General features: G+C 37.6%; 1 protein-coding gene across 19 annotated transcripts in view; it reads right to left on the reverse strand.

Moving 5' to 3' along the window:
* Positions 1–19,813, reverse strand: part of RBFOX1 (RNA binding fox-1 homolog 1) — a 1,377,247-nt gene that overhangs the window by 715,789 nt on the left and 641,645 nt on the right. The window contains exon 1 of one of the 19 annotated variants that reach the window (XM_052772612.1): positions 8,393–8,706. The exons of 17 other annotated variants lie outside the window; for them this stretch is intronic. In XM_052772612.1, the coding sequence (XP_052628572.1) occupies positions 8,393–8,437 (45 nt within the window). In that variant the 5' untranslated portion in view covers positions 8,438–8,706. Of the gene's footprint in view, positions 1–8,392; positions 8,707–19,813 lie in introns of those variants that run through there. One more of the 19 variants, XM_052772614.1, reaches the window with a different exon arrangement.

A 19,813-nucleotide genomic window follows, 5' to 3' on the forward strand; every position in this document is an offset into this window, starting at 1 on the left:
AAAATAACTAAAAAGGATTTTTCATTACCTAACCCTCCTCCGCACCCTCAATGAAATAACTGCCTGAAAAAAATTGCTTGGATCCAGTTGGAATTTCACCATCCTTATGCTTCACAGACATAAAGATTTGGGGGAATAAGCATATACATCCTGCATGCCAATTTTAAAGATAATTCCCCGTAAAAATCTCAGCTTCTTCATCCATCTTTGTCTTCTGTTATCTTAATGGGCAAAATGCCCTTGTCTCCTCTGTAGTGCTAAAACTTGAATAAAATAAGAACAACCCAATCCACCTCATCTCTATGAATGCACAACATAGTCTACCCGAGTCATATATTCACAGTGTATAGTCAAAGTTTGCATCCTTCTTGTTCTACTTCATAGCCAAAGTCAAGCTATACATTAGCCCATGACTCATACACAATTTTTTTATAATATTAGTCATTTAGCTGTTCATTATCTAAACAAAGTTTACTACAAATTTCTGGAATAGATTTGCATCATTTTCTGTATGTACATATATCTTCCAAAACTGCAGAAGCATTTTCCATTCTATCACTGTTGTGCTTTACCCTCATTTCTGAGTTGCTGAGCTAACCCATTGCTTGCCGGGTCCACCCAACTGATAACATAGGATCATGTGCTAATACAGGCTGGAAGGAGGTTACCCAAGAACAGTCCTTCATATCTTCTTGGATATACCCCCTCTAAGTGCAGAGGTGCTAAACTGGTCAAGTGGAGTATGATGCTAGCATCACCTCACAGCCCTTCTTCCAAAAGACTTGTCTTCCAAATCCTTGTCTTGCATTTCTTCTCTCCCCACACTTGCCCTGAGAGGTTATATTGACAGGATAAATGTACTCAGTAATAATTATTCTGAGAAATGATGTGAACCAAGAGCAGGCAGAGCTAATCAACATGTAAATGTATCAGCAAAAGCATTTCACTTTTATCTTTTTATGAGACAGATGCTCACACACACGTTTCTACATATACGCACTTCTATAAATTTAGGAGCATAACAGGTTCTGAATAAAACTTCCTAGTAGACTTCAGCAAAATAATAAACCTCATAACCTCTGCCTCAGTGAAGTCCAATAGGCAGCTCAGAGATCTCAATCGGCTGTGAGAACCACAGTCTCAAATGTCTAACAATGTCTTACAATAATCATTATATAATCCTGATTGTGTTATAAATCATGGCCAATATTTGGCTCCCAATCATTAGTTAAACTATTTGAATTCTATGTTTTTACTTAAATGCAAAATGTTCAAAAAGCATGTCTTAGATTACAAGTAAAGATTACCAAACCAAATAATAATTAGAAAGGGTTGAACCAAAATACAGAAATTAAAACTTGTGTGGGACCTAAACCTGAAGTCTGAATCGGAATCTCTGTCATAAAAGACTGCCGCAGTGAGAAAGGGAACCTTTTTTTTCTTCAGGTCCTCAGAGAACATGAAAAACTAAGGTCATCTGCAGCATGGGAGATTTTCATTTGTCTAGCAAAAAAAAAAAAAAAAAAAATCAAGACAGAAAAGATAGTTAAGAGCTGGAACATGTAGTCTAGGGAGTTAATGGAACTTCCCTTATTGACAGTTTTTAAAGATTACCTGGATATCTATCACAAATGACGCTAGTAAAGATGATCCTTTCAGGGCGTAGGGCAGGACTCGATGACATGGAAGAGTGGTCCTCTCCATCACTATTTTTCTATGATCACTGAATACCTCATTTTAACATCAGGATGGAAATTTGTTCAGTGCTTGCTCAGCTATGCGTAGGTGAAAGTGAATGAAAGCAGAATTACCGTACTACCTCCCCTTTTCAGAATGCCTTGCCCCAGGTCTGAATCACAATAATTAATTAGAAGAAATACCAACATACAAACAGGCTTGAGCTTTACTCTATTTTTCATTGTTCAGTAGTTAACGGCAGCTACAGGAAGAGTGTGTGAGACAATAACAGCTGTATAATATGGTTGATGGTTATTATTTGCACTTACTCATTTAAGAAGTTGCTTCTTTTTAGTTATGGCATGACTTGATGAATGGACTTTCTCCTCCTATCGGACACGCAAGGATTGCATAGGAGCTCAGTCCGCTCTACCTACTGCCAATCCAAAAGATGATCAGCATCCCTGTGTACACTCTTTGTAAAGTTTCGTTTCATTGACAGTTCACAGACTGTAACACATCTCAAGACTGAGCTCTTCTCTGACCCCAGTTTTCTAAGCTCTAAAGACCATCCTCAAGTCACTGTATTAAGAAGGAGTGCAATCAGTGAACCACAGCTACCACATGGAGTTGGTAAAACACTCTGTTCTTATGAGTCTAAAATCTGGGCAAACAGAAGTTCTGCTAAGCTGCTACATGACTGCTGATTTACACGTTCTCATAATTATAGATACTCGTTGGAGACATGGAAACATCTTGAAAATACAATTAGGAATAAAGAAAATACATTAAAATACTCAATGCCATTCTTAACGTCTTCCTTTAGTAAATATTGCTTCCTGTTGTGGCTCAAAGAGCGAACTAGCATGAAGAAAAAGGCTCGTACTTTCAAATACAAAAGTCAAAATGGAATTAAGTTGATTCCGACAGCTCCTCTGTTGGCAGAAAGTTCAGTCTGCCACGACTGGATTTTTGACTCTGCTGACACTGGCGAAGCCTCTCAACTGGAATAAAATGCCATTTGAAATGAGATCTGGTTCTTAGATAACTTTGCTCCCCGGTACAGGCAGCGGTACCCTACTTTTCCTGGTAACTGTCAAGATAAGTGCAGGATTACAGCCTTATGTGGTGCTGGCTTAACTGGCAAGATGGAAAAGCGGGCCATCATGCCACTGCACATCATACAGACCTTACTAATAAATACATCTTTTAAAAATATCAGAAGTCTTCAACTTAAAACATTAGGTGATATTCATTTTCAATCTAGTCTTGCAAAATATGCTAACAAAAAATTAATGGTTTGAGGTTCCTCTGTATCACAACCAAATATCAAAGTTTACCTGCATACACAGCTGACAGGAGATATATTCTTCTGAAAAATTAATCTCTTCCTTTTACACACACGACTTGTTGATATCATACATTAAAAGGCTGGGTCGTGAAAAATCAGAGGCCAGAGCTGAACTGCAGTCCCCAGGATTACAATACCGCAGGGCACGTTGTGTCAGAAAGGTAGAGTAATTTTAAAAAGGTGGACACTTGACGCTAACACGAAAACATACAATTCATGTAAAACAGTACAAAAGGAGAGAGCCGTGATACTCCATTAGGGCTTGATCTAAATGTCATATTCTTAAAAGACTTGCTCCAGCGTGGCACTAGTTCTTCAAAGATACCGAGTCTCATCTTAAATGACATGATTCACTGAAATGGTGCTATTTTTGTTAGAGCATCATGTAATAGTGCAAGTTCTCAGCAGCAGACAAGTAACTCTCCAAAGAAGCAGCAGTCATGTGCCACGTATACCTCTCACTTTACTGTAATACATTTTTACAGTTAGAGAGCCATTAGATTTAGGTCAATTAGTAGTCAGAAACAAGTCCTCATATAAGCTACAATTTACTTACCTGAAAAAAGGATCAAACCTCATTCCTGGATTAGTATTATTCATGTAATCAGAAAGTTCAACTTTAACAAGGAAAATGTTTAAGTTAAAAAAACGTAAGCACCTGTCCAGAAAGCACCACAGCACAAGTAGACAGAACAATTTCCATTTGCAAAGGGTGGGAGGTTGTTCTTAGCATTTTACATCACGCTCCAAGATACAAGTGGTAAATTGATAATTTTTGCTAAAGTTCTATTCAAGTTCAAGTTTGTCCGTTAGTCATTAGTACCGAGACTTACATCTGGTTACTTCCCTCCCAGAAACTACCCAGTTAAATTTGCAATACTTACTAGACAGGAAACCTGCTTTAAATTACTGAAAATCAAATCCATAAAAACAAAAGCACAAAAAAACGAATCCTCTGGCCTTCCACATGAAAATTTTGGTTGGATTTCTAATAATCTTTAGCAAAATTCTTATTTTTAATACATACTAAATATTAATTAAAAGAGATTCTTTTATTAATTCCTAAATATTCAACCAGTCTGTTTTTAATTATCTGTACCAAAATGCAGGTACATAAATGAGTAGCTGATGAACTCCAGGTATACTAAACTGAAGAAAATATTAGTGTTTGCTTCTCCTGAGAATAAAAATATTTGAATAAAAACTGAAGGTGCAAATGCAAAGCAAGAGGATTTTCAAGACTTTCCAGGGCTTGGAGGTACACTGGTTTTTTGCGAACACCTGACAGAAAAGAACATTTTGAAGTTTTTATGTATCCAAAAAAATACTGGAAGCGTATTAAGTCAGGGCAGTAAAACTGGGCTTTTTGTCATGTTTAATTGCTTGAATTCATGAACTAGTTTTGCTGAATCTGGATGTTACTGTTGACTCAAGCAGTTTCTCCATTTTAGTACTTCAAAAAAAGTTTATGTGTGTGTCTGTGTTTGTGAAAGGCAACTAAGAAGCCTCTGTGATACTACAGCGTTTTTTCAAATATTCCTGACCATTAGAAAAATATCACTCTTCAGAAGCCTTATTACTGTGCATGAAATCTGTAATTAACTACAGAACAAAAATAGTCTCTGATTGCAACCTGGTGGAAGAAGCCATACTGTGCTTTATTTTCAATGACAATGAAGGGAAATCGCAGCCTATGCAATTTAACATGGTTAACTGAAATCAAATGCAGAACAGGCATAATGAAGACAAATATAAAGCAGAAATGCTTACACTCTATTCCAATCCCCCAAAGCAAACACATTCTCACACTGTTTAAATTGAAGTTCAAGTAAAATACAAGTAGTGAGTGTACAATGTCACTGAAGACAGCAACTTTGCTACATTCCTTAACATCTCCGTTTGATAGCTTAAAAACAAAAAAGAAAAAGACTTATTCCTACAGGTACAGAACTCCACAGCTGACAAGAGATCTCAGGCTATAAAATGAAACTTCATTTACAGACAGATTCAGAAAGAAATGCTACCAGAAAAGAATCTGTCACTTACACATTTATTTCTTTTCACTAACCTGTCTGGTATTTCGCCCAAATTCAATCCCACAGCATTTGAATTTTAGAGAAAACATATTTATGATGCACCTTTTCAATGAAAAGCCTGCATTTTTCTTCCATCTGGTAACTATGTACTTATGGTATGTCTTGTGTCCAAAAAGGCATACTTGTGAAAATCGATCATCTATATATCAGTGTATTCTACTGAATTGTTACTTCCTGACAACTCAATTTATAAGAGCTATTCCTTTGTAACATATTCCAAAACAAAATCAAAGGCAGATAACTCTTCTAAATTGATTTTTAGAGGCATTGAAAATATGACTATTTATGCCAGAATAATAGTTTTGAAAAGTAAACCTTATTCTCATATAAAGTTAATACATTTCAAAAGTTATGCTTAGTTCCTAGGACATGTTATAAATTACATCCCAGTCTTAAAATTGATATAAAAAACCCCAAAACATTGTAAAATCATCTGAAGTAATCAAGGCCCTCTGTAGTCTTTGTTCCCACCTCTAAATTCTAGAAATATACTATCTTGCGACACAATCATTCTAAGAAAAACTCCCAAATCCACATCACTGAAGTTGACTACAACCTTGACTTCAGTAGGCTTGCGCTATCTTAAAAATAACTCCTTCTTAGCATGTTACTTACTTGAATTAAAATATGAAGTAAAATTTAGACAAGATATTTTGTGTGGTTAAAATTCTCTATGCACTTTTCCCCCTAGTTTACTTTTCATGGTATTTTTTCACAATTACTGCCACAATAACTTAAAAGCAAGAGTTAATCTCTCTCTCTTCCTTCTTCTTTCCAGTTTGATGCTTCATTAGCCATTTCTAACATAGTTATCTTAATAAAATTTATTAAGATTTAATAGCCATATTTTTCATGACAATAGAAAAAATCCAAACTTCCAATATTGTACCTAAGGACATTTTTCTGGACCTTTTATAGCATTAGAATACCAGAAGGCTTATCACTAAATAAATCAATTTATTACTTGTTCCTGGAAAAGTTTTGTGCTTTATGAGCAAAACTGAGACCCTATGTGAAAGTTTTATCAAAAAAAAATTTGAAAATTCCATGATCAAGATACTACTGAAGTAACTGGTTTGAAGTTAGAAAGAGTGAATATAACACCTTGCTAAATAATAATAATAAAGTTGCTTCATCCATCGTTATGTTATTCTGAATTCAAGTATTTATTTGTGTAGGAGTAGGTAAAAACATGAAGCTCAATCTTTCTAAAACTGTGCTTGGAAAGGGGTATAATCAATTCTACTTACACTTGCCTAGGTATCAGTGTATTGGATGTTGAGATGGCACGGACTAAATATAACTTCTTGCCCACGTATTAAAGGGAAGGCAATGGGAATGCGAGATATTGTATGTTTACAACATCGAAAATACCAAGAAATTTGGTACTGCTTTCAGAAGAAAAAATCTGAAACAGATAATCCCTAATAGATATGTAGGTTTAAAGGAAGTAACACTGATGATTGACAGACACGCTACACATGCACTCACAGAGAAGCACCTATAAAGGATCAAAACCGAAAGTCCACTTTGTGTCCGTGCAATGATTCAAATATGAAAATGGTGATAACATATACTGCTACTGTTCTTGCTGTAGACAAGGGAACGCTGTTTACTTCATAGCAGTTTTGCTCACTTTTCAGAAGTCAACCTCATTTGCACATTCAAAAAAGAGATCAACAACGTGAATATTAAACGTATAAGAAAAAAAGCTCTAATTTATGAACAGAATATCAAGACATTCAAACTTTATAAACATCTATTGCTTCATTTTAGAAATACACATGAAACCAATGTACTGTACATAAGTCATTTTTTTAAGTAATTCATAAGCAAAAACAATTGTGAACTCTCTCTTTAATACCTATACAAATCCTGGTTACTTCTGTATCGAGACCAAATTCCTTACCCCTACAGAACTGACAAATACAAAGACTGTTTCGGATCTTCCTGAATTCCTACATATCCATCTAAATAAAATACCTGAAGTGGAATTTAACGTACGGTCCTGAAAGCAATGTGATTTTATGGTGCCTGAGCTGCTAGCCAAACCCTTACTGTCTGAGATGCACAGAGCCCAGCATTCCACTACTAGACTGTGCCATAGTCTCCTACATGTGACAGCAAGTCCTTTAAAAAAATATGATACTCCTATTAGAGTATGGAAGAGATTCCTTTTTTAAAAGCTAGCAAAACCCACTTTCCCTACTCTCCTCAACATTTTTGCCACACTTCGAAGTGTGTGGTTTTCTTAAAGAAAGAAAATTGCTGAGGTCATTCAAAATATTTAAATTACTCTGCAATTATATCCAGCTAGCAACTGATATGCGTTTTTAAATCCCAGTCTTTTCTACTCTATTTCTGCTTTTTTAAATGTATGTACATATAAATGGATCGCTAGCCAAATTTATCTGCATGTTTCAATTGTATTTATTCAGACAACGTTGCTGCTGTTTTATCCCACGTATTTTAACAAGTATAGTGATAAAACTTTGAAATCCTCCTATCAATGTGTTTTCTAACATCATGATATCATACTGATAATACACAGGTACCCTGAAGTTAAAGAAGCCAGCAGTTTGGTCAAGAACCCTGTAAACTGTCTACTAAAAGGCAATAATTCATCTTACAAAGCCATTTCTAATGAGATTCCTGCATATTTCATACAAATGCTAATACATATCCCATTGAAAAAAAGTTAAAGAGCTCTTTGAAGATGAAGTTCACATAAACTTCGGCCAGTCGCGGAGGAAGCACAGATAATCCCCCCCCCCCCTTATTTTCCGTAAGCATCACATACGTTCGTGTATTCCCTCACAGAGACAAACCCGTGCCGCGCACACCAATATACATAACCACAGCCATAAGTATAGGCACGGATAACTATAAGGTGAAGGCGAAGCGCAGCCCCGCCGGCAGTGCTGGCAGTTGACCCACGCCACACCTCGGACGAGCCGACAGCCCACCCGCACGCCGCTCCCACGGCTCCCGGCTGCTCGCCCCGCGGTGGCTCGGCGCCCCGCTCTAACCGCACCCCCCCAGAAGCCCCACGCACACGCGAACCTCGCCGCATTCCCGTTGCGAAGTCACCGACGGCGGCTGTACAGCGACAGCCGCCAAACCTGTCGAGTCGCCCCCCCCCCACCTCGGCGTCCCAGCCGCGGCCTCCGGGTCGCCCTCCGCCGCTGGCAGAGGCTGGCTCCCCTTACCCCCGCCCCCCCCCCCCCGCCCCGGCGCTGAAATTCTTTCGAACCTGCTTCCTCCTTACCTGAAGGGCATCTCCCACGCCTGCAATTAGCTGCCAAGATTTCATTGTCGGCTGCGAAGCGCGTCCCGCTTCCGCGCCGGGCGGAGCCGGGAAGAGCGGCGGAGCCCGGCGAGCGGCCCCCCCCTGCCCGCGGCCGCAGCCGGGCCGGCTGCGCCGGGCGCCGGCCGGCTCTCCCGCCCGGGGGCGGCCGGGGGGGGCTGGCACACCTGCAGCTCCCAGCCCCGGGACAGCATCAACTACGCGCACGCCGAAAGGCTACGCGCGGGCTGGCGGCGGCAGGGCTTCAAGGTCAGCTCTGCCGGGGCAGGCTCGGCTCCGCTCCCTCCCTCGCACTGCGCCCCGCTGCCCGCCCCGCTGCCCGGGCCGCCGGCAGCACCGCGCCCGCCCCGCTCGCTCCCCGCCGCACGTGTCCCTGCCTCCGTCCTTCGAGCGTTAAATATGGCCCACATGACAGAGTAGGGCACCTTGCACGCTCCTCGGAGCCCACACTCGACAGCCCATTTCAACCGGCGAGCAAGGAAACGTCTGAAGGCAGAATAGAAGCGCTTCCAATTACTTACGCTATACCTACATTATTCAAAATGTCTGTGGGACAGTATTTACGACTTTCAATATGCTGCGCTCTATACGCACTGCTACAAGACGTTAAAGCCCTTCTGTGTCTTTTTTTTTTTTTTTTTTTTTTCCCTTGCTGTGTCCCTGATAGGCTTTGCAGCATATGCATTCAGTGAAGTCATCTTAGTTTAGTTGTAGGTAAGAGCAGTTCCACACCGGCTTAATTAAAAACCACAGCCGTGCAGGAAAGGAGGCTGGGCAGGGGGAGAACAGATTACATTCAATAATCCAGTTATGGAATGTCTTAATGTACGTATTAAATATTAGATATTTATTAATATATTAGACATGGTGCTAAAGTTTGTCGGGCTTCATGAGTTTGATCAATCCTATGTAACCAAAACGGTTAACGTGTAGTTACATAAAATATTTAACCCAAACGGTTAATGTTTTGATTAAATGATGATTAATTTCTTGTGAAACTCTGAAGTTGTTTAAAAATAACAATATTGCAGACTAAGTCATTCTTAAGACAAAGACTGGCCAGAACTGAAGCAAAACCTAAACACCTTCCACAAGAGACGGTAGCAATTAACCCATGTCTGGAGCAGAGAAAAAAAATAATGTTTGTTTCAGGTAGACGTTAAAAACCTACGTCTTTTGCTACACAAAAGCATTGCTTATACCCTACCAAATAAGTTGTTATTTCAAATTACATCTATTTATGCAACCGGAGTTATAAATTGTAAACAAATAACCACTTATACTAAAGTGAAAAATTCTAAGGATACTGCTTATTAACTGATGGGAAAATAAAATTATCTACCTAGACAGCCTACAGGACGATTAAGGCATCATCATAATAATAAGGCATAGGTGTATAATTTAAAAAGTAGAATGTTGCAAGGGCTGGCCTGACCACTGGGCTAATAGCTAAAACAAATCTCAGAGCTCACATTGGCTTATTGTGGGGCCTTGACCAAATTATTCACCTCCTCAGTTTTCCCACTTGTAAAATTAGAATAATAATACTTACAGTGCCCATCTCCTATCTCTTACTTCTCAGAAGGGCTCTGAGGATTAATGACCCTACAGTGCTCTGAAAATTAATCAACGCTAACTGCTAAGACAGAGTTAATATGTTTCAGAGCATTACAGAACTGAAATACTAGAATTTCCAATTATACCACCTTGTGTGTCTCAACACGGCTGAACTAAAACAAAGGGATTACTAAAACACCATCTCCTATCATTTACAATCAACAAAATACTATGGGTTGGCTTGTAGTTCTGTTATTTAAATCTGATTTTGATTTTCACCCATTCTCATCACTGCTATTTTACAAAAATATCCTGTCCAGGGCAAGGTCAATTAGAGTTAAAGCACTCAAGAAACATTACCATTACCTCTGACCCATTGCTTCTAGCCTTTGCAGCACACATGGTCATTCAACCAGAGGACCAGCAATTCGGGCAGATGCTACACGTGGTACTCAGTGCTGTTCTTCAGAAATTGCAATTCTTTATTCAAGTTATGAAAAAGAGTTTAAACTAATTAATTATCTCATTAGCAATAGATATGGGGGGAGGAAGCACTGGCAAAGAACATATTGCTGCACAACAAGCTGCATCATTCACAAAGTTGTGACAACAATCAGATGATTGATCAAAATAATAGTCCGAATTTCTATATCCAACTTAAAAAAAAAAAAAAAGAGAGAAAGAATAGTCAAGTCCCATTTCAGTCTATAGAATTAAGTTGATAAAAAAATCTGTATACATTTATGCATTCCTTTTCACTAATTTCTCTAAATCGTGATTGTTGTTCTGTCTTCTAATTGTTTCTTCCACCTCGCATATGAACAAGGGATAAAATTCTTTAAATGCTCTCATGGTCAAATGATGCCACTGCTTGCCCTTGAATCATTGTATACGGGTTTGCAGAACCTGATCTGGGATGCCATCCCCTTGTTTGACAGCATGGATACTTCAGCAGCTTTGTGTGGAACAATACCCGCTGGAGCAACAATGTTCATGGAGCAACACCAAGACCAAGAGTTAAATTTCCTGTTAAGTGATCTGCAGGATGAGCAAACACTTGAGTGGGAAATTGCAACAGGGAAGAACAGGTTCTTGCTATGGTTCAGCTACTAGAGATCCTGGTCATTACTTTCTTACACACATACGTGCTGTCACAGGGAAGGCATCTCTCTAACCTTTGTTCTTTCCACTATACTTGCAGGGACAAACATTAATTAATGGAAATATTACTGTGAAGGTAGTGGCTATTGAAGTTTCTGTAATTCCAGATTTCTATCTTTTTTACTTGAGATTTTCAAAGAAATATTTTCAAAGAATTTATTGAATAGTAGAAAAGCGTCATCACATTATGTCTCGTTATATCAGAAGTTCTAAATAAGTTTAGTTACTATTTAAGCCCATACATCCTTTTCTCCTTAAAAAAGGGAGCATTTTTCTTCCGAATTTTTCACTTTACAAAGTTACATCACAGAGAAATAGACCAAAGTAACTAACTGTAAAGTAGGTGCCTTTTAGTGAATGGTGTGGCTTGAGTTTTTTAAAACTGATCCAAAGGTATGTGGGTTATACTAGAAAGCTTCTAGCTGAAAATCTTCAGTGTGTAATTGGCTTAGTCTTAATTTCTTGAACTAAGTTTCTGTGTTATGGGAACTATGAAAAAGCAACATAATCTTTGAAGGAAAATGAAGATCGGTAAAATCCAAAAATAGCATTGTGAGCAGAAGGTAATTCTATACCCGTACAGTTTTGAAAATACTTTTTACACAGGACAGTGAAGTGTGGTTTAATCTTTAATGCATTTAGATGTCAAACACATGGGGGCTCTCCATGCCTGATGGACTACTGCTGAAATGATTTCTTTCTACATGCCATCTAATGATCCAGTAGTACTACAGAAGGTAAGCCTAATGAAGCATACTCAGATGGAAAAGTATCATGCAATTTATGATAAACATGCTGCAGTTTTATTCCAAAATGGTTCATGGTTACAGTGTGCAAGTCTATGGGCGACGACCGACATGTTAAGAAACACAACATCAATCATATGTCACAATCCTAACAAGGCAATCGAAGCTCAAGGAAACGTAAATCTGAGAATTCATAATGTTACACTGATGCTAAATATAATCTTTCGGAGAGAATCTAAATGATAAGGATTTTTAAACCTGAACTATCAAAAGAAATGCTATCGGAAAACACAAGTTTTTCCTCTACCAAGCAGAATTTAAAATGTTCTCCAGGGGCCGGATCCTGCAAGCATCCACAATATTGCTAACTTCACAATGAGACTAATTACAAGCGTACCCCAAAATAAGTGGGTTTAGCATTAGACCTACATAAGGGATCTTCAAAAGAATCAGTGACACAAAGTACTATGAGTTTTCAAAAATTATTTTTCTATATATTCAAAATGTCAGTATTTTTTCTTTAACCCCTTGCTCACAAAGAGTATCTATAAAGAATTTGTAAATGTGATTATATCCATCTGATATGCTTCATTTTGCATTATTTGTTGGTGTTGTCTTTTTCAAGGAGGTATATTGAAATTGATGTCACTAATCTCTCTTGAATGTTCTAGTATTGTTTCGGCTATATATACAATTATAGTAGTTCACAAATGAGGTAACTTATATGTTGTAAGTGTCCAAAGGCATGCACTTTCACACTTTTACTGTAATGCTAAATGCAAAACTTTGCAAAGTATTAAATGCAAAATTTTATTTGCTATCTTTATACAACAAAATCATGCCTAATTTCACTCAGAAACAAGCATAAGAAATCAAGCGCCATCAGTAAAATAGTAAGAGGAACATTATTTCTATGCAATTTTGATGCAACTAAACTAGTACTGATCTAATAAATGTTACTTCAAACTTTGCTGCAAAAAAAGTTGCTTGCATAAATGCTATGAAAGCTGTCTACAAATAACAAGTCATCCCTGTATTCATCCCCCCCTTAAAAGGAGCCCAAAATGCATATTCCACAGGATAGTGATTTTGTGCAGAGCCACTGCTGCTTAGCAGGTCATGTTCAAAAAATAATTACTTATCCAAAGACCTAAAATAAAACTAAACTTCTGAAGATGCATCAGATCACGGAAAAAATATGTATCTCATTTTTCTCCAGTATAAGGAAAGCACAAAAAAACAGTTATCAGAAGTATTCACTTTAAGACTATCAACTATTTTTTTCAGGTTCTTGCAACGTTTAATGTGAAACATACGATAATAGTGCATCTACCAACAAGAAGAAGAAGCAGGTCTCTGAAAAGTCTCGAAGCAAAATAATTCCTTATGTGCTTATACATATTCACAACACTGTTGAAATGCTAAACTATTCACAAATACTACATTAGTAAGGCAAATAATATTTCAGCTTGAACAAGGAATACTAGTTAAGGCTGCAACATGGACTTTCAACACTTCACTATATATTCCCTTCAAAGGTAATCTGGATCTGCTTTTAGATGTTATTCACGAATTACAATTCTTTGTTTAGTAACATTTAGAAAACACAACTTTTTTCTGTGTTGTGAATTCAAAGCATCTTCCAATTCTGCAATCTTTTTTTACTTCACTAAGTATTACCGCAAATCGTTTCCTCAGTAAAACTGCAAAAGCTTAATTTGTCTAAAGAGCCACATGACTAGGAAATATAGCTATGACAGTGCTCGCCATACCAGTGCAAGAGGAAATGTAAAAACATGATTGAAAATATGTAAAAAAACCTGGAACTGCAATTGTTGCCATTGTAGATCACTTTGTGCGAGGTATACCTTCAAAATGATAAACTACAGCCTATTCCACAGAACAGGACCTCTGAATGCTACTCATAACATCAAATACAGTTAATAGAAAACGTTTTCCAGTCCCACGACCACAACTGGAAGTCACTGAGGGGCCACCGAGGCCTCTGCCTGTCATCCTTTGAGGCATATACACTCAGAGGAGTCTGAATTTGGACCTTTCACTCTACCTTTACTTCCCAAGTAAAACATAGTGAGCATGACCCCATATGAGACAGGTGTGAGTCTGACATGTTGCCTGTACGTACAGGCAGTGATGTGAGAAAATAAGAAGAATGAGGGGTAAGTTACTTGGAAATTTCTAGAAATTTTTTGGCCCAGAAAGTGGGCAAAGAAACACTCACTCTGTGCAAAACTGCGGGGCATATGGAGGTACAATTCTGCTGAGAAATTGGGTAAATGCGTATCTTTTATTCTTAGTTAATGACAAATAAGCAGCTGTATTAATTTTTACTTAACCTGTTTACCTTTGCAGTTGCTCTCAATATTGTAAAACATCCCAGTCATACTTTTGTCACTAACATTAGGTGCATGATACGTATTTCCTACTAAAATGCATGTGAAGATTTAAATATCTTTATAAATATAGGATGTAAAGCACTGTAGGGATTGTTACTTGACATACTTTAAACATACTTTCATCATTTAATATAACACAATCACAGAAATGCCACAACCTTGTACACTATCAGGTAAAAGGAAGGGGATGGGACCACCTCCAGCTCAGTTACTGTGGGCCTTCTCTCCTTTAAAGTCAAGCTGGCACAGAGAATGTCACAGCTTGTGGATGCAAGCAACCACTTGCTTCTGCTCATCTGTGGCACAACACAGTTGACTAATTAATTTTTTAAAGCATTCAAGATGTGACACTTTATATATGCGATTGAATACAGATTAGCATTACAATAATCACAAAGCTTTTGTAGCCTCAGATTTGTCTTCTTCCAGCAAAGTTTCCTTTAATGTGCAAATGAACGATGCCACTACGTATCTTGAAATAAACAGGCTCATTATGGTCATGACTTGTCATATATGCAGGCATTCAGAATTATATTAACAGCATACAGTAAGTTGGCAGATAAAGACAGGCTAAATAAAAGATACATAACCAACTGCCTGCCATCATATCCAGATGCCTTCCTATAAGTGGCATCCCAAAGTGGTGTTATGAAAATCTCCCTCCCCTCAAATGTTTACACATTGAAGATACCTTCACAAGTTGCAAGGGCTTTCTTGGCCCAGTTCTGAAGACAGAATGGGTTTGCCAGACCCAGTAAAAACAGAGCAAAGGGAACATGAAATCACCTCAAAAAATTCAAAACCCACAAAAGACAGGAGATGGGTTCAGAGGAGACATGGCCCACATAACAAAAAACAAAGGTAACAGGGAGACAGGCAAGTGAGCTGGCTGAAGCATTCAAAACCCTGAAAATAACTCTTAAGTAAAGGGAAACATACAGTTGTTTGGGGTTTTTTTAATTTTTTACTTTGCATTCATTGCAATTTTTGAGATTAACTAAATCAATGTGTCTGGAGTCACTTCATACATCACAGACCAGACCTCACACAAAGCACAAGGACCAGCACGTGCTGTGGCAAAAAGGGCTGCTCCTAGTAGCTGCTGGTAAACAAGTAGATTCCTAATAGGAGCTTCGGTGCCAGGGCAGTTAAATTATATGGTTTTCTCTGTAGTGAGATGCAAAAAATACCTCAGAAATAGAAGGTCCTTTAGAAGGATTTATGGGGACCAATGTTAAGTTTGTCATCCATCAGGGAATGTATACAGGATATTTTATATCAACATCTATATATAATGTTTCCAAGAATAATTAGGGCACGATATTTTAAAAACAAATTTCACACATTTTTCTGACAAACTGTTGTGGACTTCTGGTGTTAATTTTAGCAGTTTCAATTGGATTTGGTACGGTTGGAAATGTAAGGGGAAATCTGCAGTAATCAGGATGTGACACTCATTAACACTTTCACAAAATACCCACTGGATTTGCATAAAGTCTGCAAAGATTCATTGGTGAATCTTTAATATGAGATTTCCCTTGGTTTTACTCCACATTCAGCTCCATTTGCCCTCCCTCTCTCCTCTCCCCCTCCTAGTGAGAACTGCTGTAAACAGTTCATAACAAAGCATAATTAAATGTACTGAATAACTAAAATATACATATAATTACCCCAAAGCTTGTATGATTACATATATAATTTTTCAAATTGCAAATACTTTCTGAGAAATTATTCTGTAAGGTAGATAAATACTAATTGGATACAATGGCACTCTAAGTCACCTAATAAACCTGGAGATTTCCAGACAAGTTTTTTTATGACCAGTGCATAAAAAACACCCATGGCACAGCTTACATGCAGCACAGCCTTTGTGTATGTAAAAAATCATGAAAAGATTCTAGAAAATGGATAAAACACTAAGGTGGTAAAATATTTCTGGTTCTGACAAACACAAAACTTTAAAGTAAATTATGCCACTATTAAGGGAGACATTTCTTGCTACTGCCAATATCATACAATGCGTCAAGAAATAAAAAAAATCTGGGTCATTTAAGTCTTACTTGAGAAGTACAAGCTTCTCAGGAGTCAATATTTACTATGCATTTTTAGCTGAACTATTTAATACCTATTTGACTACATCAACATATGCCATTATAGCAGACAAAGCAATATATAATGGAAAGTTCACAATGAAAAAAATAGTGGTGTTTTTCTCTTTTGAACTATTAAAAAAATCCAACAACTTATCAGATTTTTCGGTTCTCATTGAAGCTCAATATTCTGCTGGTAAAAATGCTTTTTAGCTTAGGTTTTAAAATAGCATTCTTCTACAAGAATGATTGTTATGCTGAGCTAAGCATTAATAGGATACATTTAATTTTAAGTAGATTTATTATGAGATTCAGAATAAAATTTTGAAGTAAAACTCAATTCTTTTCCCTGTCATAAATTCCTGTAAATACGCCTAAATGACATTTACTTTCTGGTATGCTATACTCAAACCCAAACATTTGTGTATAGGATAAGCTTTGAAATGATTTGTATAATGCATATGTAACTGAACAGCTGTACCAGACAATATATTATTTCACTTGCTTGCATTTTGAGCAAATCTATTGACTGAGAGTCTTACTTCATCACTCCTACTCAACAGATCATTACCTCTCTCTGATATCCCACTGGCACATGAAAGAATTTTCTAAAGGAAAATACAACCTGAATAAGTATGAGGGCCAGGATGCGTTGCTGTATTTTTACTTCTGGTTAAAGTCTCAGGCTCAGATCATCTTTATGTCTTGTTCATCACTGAGTAGTGGAAGTATGTCAGGAAGAAAAATGCGTAGATAGGGTTCTATTTGTTTTGTGGATTCTTTTTAAAGATAAATTAGAACACCAGAATTTTGGGAATTTGGTTTATCCTGCTGAACACCTGTAAATTGTACTGAGGTCACTTGAAGTGTAGATACTCATAATTTTTGAAGTTTTCTCTGTGACCACGTTTTGTCTGGGCTTTCATTAAAAAAAAAAAACCCCAAAACCAACAACCAAGCTTGCTGTATTTTTTTTTTCTCTGTAAGTAGAACAAAACTTTTGTTGTTTTGTTTAGTAAGCAGAATTCTCATTCCAACGTTTTAATACTTCCAAAGCACAACTGAACACAAAGCAACAGCAGATCTTGGTAAGTAAAAACTCAAGAAATTTTGTCTAACTCAGACTTACCCATTTGTAAGTCTTACCCTTCACAATACTATTTGTACCCATATAAAAAACCACAACATGCTTGAGATAATTTCAATATTCACAACAGCAACGACATACTCTATGCCATTTCTCAAGTAATTCTCCTTGAAGAATTCAAAAGTGGACTGTTAATGACAGCAAAGCACTCTGGCATTTACTGGGTGCAAGACTGCAGATGTTCCACCCAGAACTGTAGGACAAGAAAAATACTATTCAAAAAAGCGTTACAGGCTTTCACACTTACACATGAACTTACTGACCTTGTGACTGAAGTGACAGTTATTATTGGACAACCACTGTCAAAATAGTCTGTTAGAAAATAAAAAGTCTTTACTTTTATTTCACTAATTCAGATGGCACAATAATGACTCTTCCAAACACGATTTCTCAAAGCTGTCATATATTGTTCCCTAGAGGCAATGAAAACAAGTTCATCACATATTTCACTTCTCATTTCTCTGTCTCAACAGCATGAACCTTAGATCAAAACATACGCATGCTACATTGTCCCTTGAAAGAAAGCAATGTAAAGCTTACATGAACAGCCCTTTTCTGCCTTGCACCAGGTCAGAGATGACAGGCTGCCAGTTGAAAATTATTTATTTGAAAATAAATTTCAAAATGGAAAACCAGGAAGAGGACACTGTGCATTCTGGTGCTTCGTCACTCCCTGTGCCTGGGTATACTGGACATTTTTGGTGGGTCAAGAGGACAGAGCGCCCACTGCCTCACACACTCCTGTACAGTAACTCAGTACTAACTGCAGTATGGATAAAATACCTTTCTATGACTATGTGGTGATTTTTTGGCACTCATCCCTTGTGTCTGTGGGAATTGCATCTGCAGCATTGAAGAAAGTGTCCCTAGCAAAACTTTGAAACTGGGTGCCAGAAATTTGGCCCTGAAGAATATGAATCAGTCTGAATTTCTTAAAATACAGACAATATGGGAAAACAGACCGAATATTTTGAGGATGACAGAATCTCCTGGATACAAAGTTGGCACATAAGGAATGAAACTGGGCAGATACATGTTGGCAGGTAGATTGAGCACAGGGCTCAGTACAGTCAGCTGCCGGGATCCTCTTAGGACTAACACTCAGTGCAGGCAGAGATCTGTCCGCGAGAGAGAAATGTTAACTCTCATTTCTTGGGTATAATTTCAGACATCAAAGCTATGAATCCTTCCCTCACTCTCAATGGCAGAAAATGAAAGAACTCATTACTTATACAGTGAGAGCTCTCTAACCTGGCAATAGAATAAAGATATCAGTCCACAAGTGAGGAGGCATATATAGCTTCTATACATTATTTACAGAGTTAATAAAGAGGTGGCCTGTGTCAAATAGAGCCATGTGCTCCACTTCCCTCTGTCTAGCATAATCAGTCCCGGTCACTAGAGAACAGTAACGTTTGTGGAAATACCGAGAACAAGGAGGGTGTATCCTCTGAACTCCCCAGCATACGAAACAGTGTTTCCAAGAGCCACTCTGGCTGCTTCTGCTCAACATAGCACATGGAGCTAAAGATGGCACTAAAGGAAAGACATTCTTCCAGACAAGGAAACACTGAATTACACTTTCATCAGGATATTATGCTCATGTCCCTGCTCCAGAGAGTTCAGACTTCTTTTTAAAACCACATGAAAAGTCAGCACTTTTAATTTCATTCTAGCATCACTATTTTTCCCCTCCTGATTTTACAATTATTGTTCCCACCAAATGCCAGCAACTTCTAGTATGTTCTGCAGTTCAGATAATTTCATGGCCTTTGCTCCCCTCACTTCTCTTCAACAAAACCCTCAATCCCACCATTCAGAAGATAATAGTGTTTTTACAGCATTTTAGTTTAAGTGCTAATTTTACCTGGAAAACAAAACGGCATTCACGCTTTGAACAACGGAGAAGGAAAATAGTGATAATTCAGGAGGTGAGTCAGGGCAACATATTCCACATTGACTTCAACTGAATAAAGTTAATTTGTGGATATAAAATTTTGAATGAAAATTACAGTAATAATAAAACTGCAAGTCAACTTTATATCATGTTGTAATAAAATATTACTCAAAGGTTAAGTATGTCGTGTCTCACTCTAGGGGAAAGTTAGAAAGAAAGAACAAAGATTTAGGAGATTATCTATATATGTATATATAAAATACATTTATATATGTGTGCTATTTGTATTTTTATATATAAAAATCACAGAAAGGTTCCCAAACTAATAGATTTGCTGGGGCTTTTTAAAGAAATACCCTGTACCATT

The sequence above is a fragment of the Harpia harpyja genome, chromosome 21 (assembly GCF_026419915.1).
Source record: "Harpia harpyja isolate bHarHar1 chromosome 21, bHarHar1 primary haplotype, whole genome shotgun sequence".
In the NCBI taxonomy this organism is placed as follows: domain Eukaryota; kingdom Metazoa; phylum Chordata; class Aves; order Accipitriformes; family Accipitridae; genus Harpia; species Harpia harpyja.